A 9,200-nucleotide genomic window follows, 5' to 3' on the forward strand; every position below is an offset into this window, starting at 1 on the left:
GGTGATGGCTGAACAGGTAGTGGAGCAACTGACACAGGATGCAGGGCTGGTGACTGCTGAACTGAGGATAAAGCTAATGATTCTTCTGCTAACCGGGCTACTGACTGGGCCATGGATTGTAACAGGGTTTGTAATAAGTCTGGCTGTGACTGTAATTGAGCTATGGATTGTGAGGCTGAATGTGGCGGAGGTGGCGACTGAGCTTCTGGCCGGGCGGCTAACTGAGCTTCTGGCCGGGCGGCTAACTGAGCTTCTGGCCGGGCGGCTAACTGAGCTTCTGGCCGGGCGGCTAACTGAGCTTCTGGCCGGGCGGCTAACTGAGCTTCTGGCCGGGCGGCTAACTGAGCTTCTGGCCGGGCGGCTAACTGAGCTTCTGGCCGGGCGGCTAACTGAGCTTCTGGCGATAAACAGTTTTTGTCCAGTGCTGTACAGAACACCACCCCCGAGTAAACGGTCCCACAGTTCAGACCAACAATACTGTCCTGTCCACTCACCACAGCTGGCTGCTCGGAAATCCCCAGGTCCGACTGTGGCGAGGAGCGTCGGCAGCGTGAGCGCCGTTTCCCCCTCGAAGGCTGGGTTGACGGGCCGGGCAGAACATCCTCTGTCGGACTGGGCAGTGAAGCATGAGCTGCAGGGTGGGTGGTAGCAGCCGGGGGGTGAAGACGGAGTCCATTCAGAATGAAATTCTGTGCGAGCGGGTGAAGTGAGCTGAGCAGCCAGGGGAGACCAGAAACCAAGCGCTGTAGCCGATTAGCCACGGCTTGGCGAAATTCTCTCCCCTCGTGCTCCAGCCACGCGTTGATTAATTTGTCCACGGAGTAAACAATGTCCTCCCGGAGCTCCTTGGGCGGGTTGAATGCTGCTGGGTCCATAGTGGCCGGTTCGTACTGTCACGGCTGCCGAGGCGAGCCGTGTGGATATAGAAGGAGGACCCAAGATGCAGGCAGTGGATGAGATACCGGTGGTTTTATTTACAGAGGTGTAGTGGCAAACAAACAGTGGGGCATAACAAACAACTAAAGACACCTAAACTGGGAGAACTAAAATAACAGACCTGGGAGCATATGACAACGGATGATGAATAGCAGAGAGACGCCGACGAGGAACAGGACACCGTGGAACACAGGGTAACAGACTGACACGGAGGAACACAGACGAACCGGCAACAGGCAGGAGAACACACAGGGCTTAAATACACACACCAGTAATCAGGGGATGCGAGACAGGAGGGCAACACAGCTGGGAGAAATCTGGGCTGACGGGACAGGGGAAACGTAAACTGATCACACTCACATATGACACGGACCTTCACAATAAAACAGGAAACTCAGATACATGGAACCAGACAAGACATTGAACTAAACAGACAGATTCACAAACAGATGGGGAGACACCATAGACAGACAGATACAGACGCAGACTCAGAGGCAGATCGAAAATAACACAGAACTTAAACAATCATCATCTAGAAAATGATAACAAACTAAAAGCGCTGGGTCACCGACCCAGGACCATGACAGATACAAATACAAAAAAACAGCCTTTGAATAGCTGTCCACTGTAGTGACCACAATGAGTGAAAGGGTTAAAATGCTATTGATTGTATTTTAATGATGCAAGCCTTTAATCTCACTTCACTTTATTTTGTGACTATTTTAAGAATAATATAAAATATGTATTTCTGTTATTATTACTTTTCTATAATTTTACCAATTTAGGGGAAATAATGACAAAAGATACATGACTATTATAAAACAGACTGTGAAATTACTGCAAATTACTGTAAATATACCTACCAACTGACAGTCTATTAATACTTTCTGATGTTACATAGCCATAACAACACAAAATTACATAACATAGAAGTTGATTAACAAGCAAATCTATGTAAAATTACAAAAACATCTGCAAATAAATCATCTGTATTTACAGGTGCAATTTTTCACGTTATTGTACATTCGACATGTTAATTCACGTCTTTTTTGTAATTCAATGATATTTCATTTATTTAAAAATAACAGGAAATTTCTGAAAAAATATATTTTAAAAAATTCTGGTAAATTACAGATTTTGTTTACAGTGTAGAAAGCCTGTTGAAACATGTCTGGTAAAACACGATGCACAGTAATATGTGTGTTAATGCAGTTTGAAACCTGCTAATGCGCTCTAGTGTAATAGCAAATTCCTCCAAGAGAAGGACAGAAAGCTTCCTGCCTCTGTGAACTACATAATAAACATTTTTATATTTTTAAATATAATTATTACAATTATTATAAACTGTTTGGTGCTGAATATGTAAATATATTTGATTCATTTTGTGACTCTGACTCATTACCGATTACTTAGATTAAATATGTCAGAAAGGGAGGTAAGGCTTGCTAACACAGTGGTATAAAAACTATTGTAGATCAGTGAATTTATTAACTGCTAATTAGTGAAAAACTGAGGTTTGTCTCTGTCTTTCTGTCCATATTCACACATCTGAGTTTACCATTGTGACAGTTTTTAAAGTTGTGGATAGAAGTGGGGGGCTGGCCTTATGCCATGTGTATTGTGGCTGTGAAAGTTATTCCTATGAGTTGATTTATTTGGCGTGAGAGGTGGAGATGTTATTGGAATGGATGTGTGCTTTAGCTCAAACCTAAACCCCCCAAACTTGACTCTTTTTTTTAAAACACTAACTTTCTATGATCAGTATTTAGAGATGAACCACACACACCTCAATAACACTCTTATTTTAATGAAACAGAGCAGAAATAAAGTGATCTCAGTAATCTGCATACAGGAAGTTACTTTTTTTTTTTTTATCACAGATTTTATTGAATCTGTAACAATAAAAGTGAAATGCCTGTCCAAATGTTGCTTTAACAGGACTGTGTGAGTGTGTTAGATTATTTTCTAACTGTTCGTAACCCTTCTGAAGCTATGGCCATCATGTAGAGACTTCCAGGTTGCTTCACTCACTCAGGATCTTCCTAAACAAAATGGACTATTGAATCATACCCTTGACATCAGTACAAACCTTCCCGATGAGTTTATCGGCTCAGCCACTGGTTTCAGGTCATAATGAAGAAAAGATTAGGTCGGTATCAACTGTTTATATACCTATCACAAAAGTTCGCAAAATCAATACATAGAAAATATATAATATATGTTTTAAAAATCAAATGATGTCCAAACAGTCATCAGACAGAAGTAATACTCATTCTCATTTGTTTTTTTTTTGTTTGTTTGTTTTTTGTTTTGGGGGGTTTTAGTGGAATTTCTGCCAGATTATCGTACTCTGACTGTAATTGTGTCTTCATGGAAGGACGCCAGAATGCAGAAAAGACTCCTGGGAGTTTTCAGGAGTGCAGTTCAGCTGAACTGAACATCTGTCCCAATCAGGATGTAGTCCTAGAAGGAACAGTTCACAGCTTTGAGTTAAAAAATCTCTCTTAGAAATGTCAAGATTTCTAATTAGATCTCATGTCATAAACAAAAGCACTAAGCTCACAAACATGCTTAAACAAACTTATCAAACACATTATCAGTATCTCTGACCTTCAGCACATCAAGCTGGGTGTTCATAAGCTTCATCTTTCCAATTGTGGGCAGTGGGTATCCCTTAGCAAGTTGGGCTGTAAAGTAAGATTCATAATTTTAGATCAACTTTCACAGTTTTATAAGTGGCCTATTGTTAATAGGAAGTACTTGTATTAGACGGCTCATGTTTTGGAATCTATGGATCTACTGCCATCTACTGAAATACAACATTAAAATACACTTTAGGTGGAAAATCAGTGAGTTTACAAATCCAATCCAGTCATGGAGATGTTCAAGTTACAATCACACATTTCTGCAACTCCACCTAGAAGTAAAAACTTGACCAGATTTTAATTAGGCTTAATCTTTCTTTCAAGGTTTTCTCATAGGGCAGAGTTGCATGTCTCTTTCACTGCATCAGAACAGGGACGGTGACTCTACAGTTTCACTTTGAGGAAGAAGAATCAGTTGCAGGAATCCAGAGTAAGGTGATTGCTGAGGAAAGTTTGTGATTCGAGCACAAAAACCTTTGTGGCTGTTTGATGAGGTGAGAGTGGGCGAACTGTGGAATATGCTAAAGTAAGTTCACTGGTGAATTTCATTCATTGTGAAATGAGTGTGGTAGTCCCTAAATGGCAGCGACATGTTGGCTCATTGGGAAGACTGCACTATCCAACTTCCCTGCTTACTTATCCCAAACAATCTCCAAGCTACCCAGCGCCTCCCGTCTCTCTGTCGCACAGAGACAGAGAAAGAATAGAAGAATACGAGAAGCACAGATAAGCAACGTGGCCACAGCATCTTGCTGATGAACATCATTTACAGCAGCACTAAACCACGTAAGAAGGACCTCTTCTTAAAAAAAACAAACACATCTCTGCTACGTTGTGCCTACCAGTACCCACACAGTGGATATACATCAGCAGTACATTTCTGGAGGGCTGTTTTACTCAATGCACTGATAATAACGATCCAATGTTTTCAACTACACACCCTGGCAGAGCTTTTGGGTCTGCACCGCAGCTTTTTATGGTCTGTTCTACTGCTGTCCCAAACTGGCTCGACATGAAGATGTGGATTATGCTAGTTGGATAGGCCCAAGAGATTTTTCAAGTAAAAAGTAATGACAACGATTTGCAGGAGACATCATTAACTGTGAAGTCAGGAGTGGTTATTCCACGTTACAGTCATTGCCCAGTGTCAGTATTAAACTCGAGTATTTAAACATTCGTCTGCAAAGCTCATTGCATGCTCTGTGTAGGTCCTTCAAGTTGTTTGTATAATATTCCCCAGGACTTTGGAAGCGTTGAGAAAATACAAATGGAAATCCTTTTTGGAACTTTTGGTGAAAAATCCTCTTTAGAGTTCAAAGTGAGGATGAACTCACCATTGACAGCAGGTATCACCACCAATTTGAGGACCCCTTGAAAGACATTTTCCAGTGGTCCCACCTGTAGGTTAGATGTAGGGTTTTTTCGAGTTGCTGATGGTTCAGACTGTTATTGTATAGAAATGCACTTCTTACCTGAAAGTCTCCCACATAACTTTTGTCCAGGGTCAGATCCATTCTGTGCAAATTAGACTAAATTAGAACGTGATGTTCATCTTAACAAAGACCTCTCGGCCCTATTTTTCTTTGCCAGTTAACTCACTTGTTGAGGGTGACAGCTGCAGCCAATTTCATTTCACTGACAAACATACGGGCACTCACGCTGGCCTCCTGTCAAGGCAATGGTGGTTCATTTCAGATGGTTTTCTAAAACCACAAAGACAATTTAAGATCATATCAGCTGGGTAACTTACCAAGTTCAGGACAAAAAGAGGCGACAGAGTAGAGTTGGGCTGGATGGCAAAGGCCGTCACTGTGGTGGTGGCCTGGACTGTTGCGTTGTTGGGCTCAAAGGTCAGTGTGGGGGTTTTCTCCATCTTCACCAGCAGCTTCATCATCAGACCTGGGAACTGTTTAGCAATCTGGCAAAGAAAGAAGAAATTCAGATGACAAGCTACCAAACATTTATACTTTAAATATACCAAATTGTGTTGTCACCTGTGGGATAAAGGCTCCAAACGTTTTGGTGTTGAGTCGGATTGGAGAGCTTTTTGGTATCTGGCACGACAAAGTGAGAAAGGTTGGAGATCAGTTTGATGCCCTGAAAAGAAGGTATGAGACTCAGGAGGCAGCAGTTTACCATGTCGTCAGTGATGGACAGGCTGAGGACTCCAGCATTGTTGTAGACGAAGGCTGCAGAGTTGACAGTAAAGGCAGACATGCCGATGTACAACATGTTGTTGTTCTGGGGTGGCAGGTAAAAGGCCGCTGGTGAGAACGGAGGCTCCTGATGTTTCCCGATGTTGTAAAATTCCCCCTGAGAAAGAAGACCCAGAAAACAATGCTCCAGATTTTTTTTAAATAATAAGATGATATCTTTAGATTCCTGTAAAAATGTAGTGTTGCATAATTCTCTACCTTCAAGCTCAGATCTATCGAGGACTTTAAAACAGTCGGGGACGATACCATGGAATATTCAATCTCTGCATACTTGTCCACCTTGGCTAAGACTGCATAGAGACAGAAGCTCACTCATGTGTTCATCACCAGTGAAACAGCTGATTGAGTAACTAAACAGGATACTTTACCATTGAGAGTTTTCAGCTGAGGGTTTAAATCAGATACTGCATCAGCCACCAGGGGGCAGATCTGCAACAGCAAGTAGTGAAAAGAAGAACCTTATTTTCAGGAAGAAATCTGGAGACAGTGATTTGTATCGAAGAAAGTCATCATTAAAGGCTCACAGTGGCATTTCAAAATTAAACCTTTGGTGAATGTGTCAAACAAAAGAGCAGTTGTGGAAAAAATTAATTAATCAATGTACATGACCAACAGTGAAGCTTGGCACATCTGTAGATGCACCTTTTATATTATATATTCATTCTACTTCAGAGTAAAAGATAATGTGAGACACTGTGCACTAGCAGACACTTCTGGTCAGTTGCATGAGCTGGATTTCTGCTGCAAGTAGCTGATTTGCTCTCACCTGTTTCTGGAGTGCATTGCGCAGAGCCTTATCAATAAATGTTGTGAAGAGATTGTACAGCCAGCTAACAAAAGACAAACAAAAACAATAACAGCAGGATTTAGAGAAATTCTGCCATTTGTCAAGAAAATGAAGTAAAATAGTAAAACCCTTCTCCCTCACAGCTGGGTTTCTCACCTCGCTCCACCATGAAACTTGACCTTTGCACTTCCAACAGTGGCTGAGCAGCTGTCACTGCTGACCGCTGGTCGGCCTGTCTCGTCACTCTTGATGGAGATGGTCGTAGCGATACTGAGACCATTCACATCCAAATCAAAAGACCCGCTGTCCTTTCTAGTAAAATAAAAAGGATATCAGATATTATATTTTTAAGCAACCAAATTATTTTCCCTATAGAAGAGATGTTACCTCACTCACATTATTCGCAGGTACTTGACCCTCCAGTTTCCATTCAGACTGATGAAGGCATCACCTATAGACATTCTGACTCCAGTCCCTGGCACCAGATCCACTGAAGACTTTGGTAAGCCCACATTAACTATGTGCATACTGGAGGAATTAATGTTTTTTTGTTAAAGAAGGAAAAGGACAAAATAACAGTTTGCTACAGAATCTAAACACATGCAAAAGAAAAAAAATCTGGTGGCTTACTTTGACAAACTATACTGAACCTTTCCAATCGGAGACACCTTCTCTGTCCCAGAAAAGTCTGGAATTTTGATTGATCCGAGTTTCTGCTGGATGACAGCCATGCCCAGTTGCCTGCCTAAGAAAAACCAAAGAAAAAAGAATCTGATGAACAAATCCTGGAGAAATCAGTGCTTTTCTAAAAATGAAGCATTTTTACACAAACCTTACCATATTCAATGCCCTTTTCTGTCAGCCTGACCTTTACTCCAGGATTCGTGCTTAAGGTTGTGGGGATGAGAGCCACCAGACCCAACCAACAGCACAGGAACATCTCAGCAGCTGGAAAGGAAGGACAAGAACATCAGCAAAATTCCTGTTTATGCAAGAGCAACAGAAGACAGAGCAGTACTGTGAAGAAAGATTGGAAAGAAAGAAATTAAAGAAGATGTACAAATACAATATTACTGAAATACTATGCAGTGGAGGAGAAGTATAAAGCGGTTTATTTCATGCTTCATTGAAAGAGCTAACAGTCATTGCTTCACATGAAACCACATGTCCCCTGAGAGGTCAGCAGGGTGAGCTTGAGCTATATCAACCTAGGCTGATTGTCAGGGCATAAAGATGGTCCACCATCTTTACCAGCACTGCGTGTTTCAAGCTAGATGTGCATACAGCTTTAAACCAGAGCAGTTACATGCTTTTTGTCTACAGCGTGTCATTCTCCCCACTAAACCAAAATAAAGCTAACCATTTCTAACTCATACTTCACTTTTGCTGCTGACTTTGCTTGAACTTTAGTACACTGCATGTGTGGATGGCAGATCTGGACTCTGTGCAAGTCTAAAATATGATAATGTGATGTAAAGTGTGACTGTCTGAAGAATGTGGGTTGTTTTTGTTGTTTTATTGAAGATCATTCGGTTTTTACAGCCCACACTAGAAACCAAAACCTTTCTTTATACCCAGTGAAAAAAAAGCATCCTCAATGTTGTCAGTTTGGCTCAAGTATGTTTCATGTTTCATCTGAATGCAGATCTCAGTGTTTTCAACACTCAGAGATGGTGCACTCAATACAAACCACATCTGTCTTAACCTGAGTTGCAACACTAGTTTGCTCAACTGATAACAAGTCTTTACAAGTCAAACCTTATAACAACAACCAAAGCACACTGAGAGACTAAATATAACTTTTTTGCAGTAGAGTAGCCACGTACCCTTTCAGATTTTACCCTTTGAGAGATCTGTGTTAACTGCCTGCACCATCTGTGTTGAGATTAAGCATTACAACTCAGAAAACATTGCTGCCATATACATTTAACCCACACTCACTCTTACCTGAAGCAACAGTTCGTCCGGAAGACGTAGCTTGCCCTTTCTCAGACGATGTGCCAGCGTAGCCAAAGAGTCAGACTGAAAGAGGAAGAGAATCACATGCGCTCTAATTCACTTACTTAATCAGGAACTGAGCTTCTCAAAGAAACTCACCCAGCAACAATAAGCAAACATGCCGTTTACAATGTCCCTTTATTGAATTTCATTCCACTCCCTTATCATTTCTTCACAAAAGACTAACAGTGTAGAAGTTAAAGATTATCAGAGATTTTAAAGACAGACTAAGTCAACTACTGTAAAGCTTGGTATTGTTTGAAGAACTTTATGTCCTTGAAAGTTTGTCCTCTTGTTTTGCAGGTATGTCTGTGTTTTAGTTCCTTGCATGAATTTACAGTAAGTACCACACAAGAACCAGGCACAACTCAACTTCCCACTTCCTCATCTCATGTTTTTCAAAGAATTATTGAATGTGTTCAGCTGCCAGGCCGGCTTTTTAAAGAGACAAAGGCTGCTTTCCACTCCATCCTTGTGGACTCAGTATCAGTTATCAGTCCCTTGAGTGAATTTCAAGCATTCAAATGGACTCAAAGATGAACTTGGTGGATTTTGGACTCTTTATTAAAGTCAGTGGGATCTCACACAACACAATTTTGGCTATAACTAAAGTATTAA

The 9,200-nt window shown here is 41.3% G+C and overlaps 1 protein-coding gene across 1 annotated transcript; it reads right to left on the reverse strand.

The window, feature by feature from the left end:
- Positions 1 to 3,086: 3,086 nt before the first annotated feature.
- On the reverse strand, positions 3,087 to 8,872 carry LOC146708882 (bactericidal permeability-increasing protein-like). Its single transcript, XM_085455741.1, has 17 exons — positions 8,682 to 8,872; positions 8,532 to 8,606; positions 7,422 to 7,532; positions 7,215 to 7,329; positions 6,981 to 7,112; positions 6,741 to 6,896; positions 6,564 to 6,627; positions 6,166 to 6,226; positions 5,996 to 6,087; positions 5,718 to 5,894; positions 5,576 to 5,635; positions 5,332 to 5,499; positions 5,181 to 5,248; positions 5,054 to 5,096; positions 4,916 to 4,979; positions 3,547 to 3,623; positions 3,087 to 3,399 (listed from the first exon to the last, which is right to left on the reverse strand). The coding sequence occupies exons 3-17, from the start codon at positions 7,522 to 7,524 to the stop codon at positions 3,361 to 3,363; spliced, it is 1,419 nt and encodes a 472-aa protein (XP_085311867.1). The 5' UTR covers positions 7,525 to 7,532; positions 8,532 to 8,606; positions 8,682 to 8,872; the 3' UTR covers positions 3,087 to 3,360.
- Positions 8,873 to 9,200: the final 328 nt, after the last annotated feature.

The sequence above is a fragment of the Copadichromis virginalis genome, linkage group LG5 (genome assembly GCF_057382275.1).
Source record: "Copadichromis virginalis isolate Kocher_CV1m ecotype Utaka linkage group LG5, C_Virginalis_male_GT1.1, whole genome shotgun sequence".
Taxonomy (NCBI): Eukaryota; Metazoa; Chordata; class Actinopteri; order Cichliformes; family Cichlidae; genus Copadichromis; species Copadichromis virginalis.

Coding starts and splice junctions, on each gene's coding strand:
- LOC146708882 (XM_085455741.1), bottom strand. CDS start 7,524: ATGTTCCTGTGCTGTTGGTTGGGTCTGGTGGCTCTCATCCCCACAACC. Junction 6,088..6,165: donor TCAGCTGAAAACTCTCAATG/GTAAAGTATCCT, acceptor GTCTCTATGCAG/TCTTAGCCAAGGTGGACAAG. Junction 5,895..5,995: donor CGATAGATCTGAGCTTGAAG/GTAGAGAATTAT, acceptor CTTCTTTCTCAG/GGGGAATTTTACAACATCGG.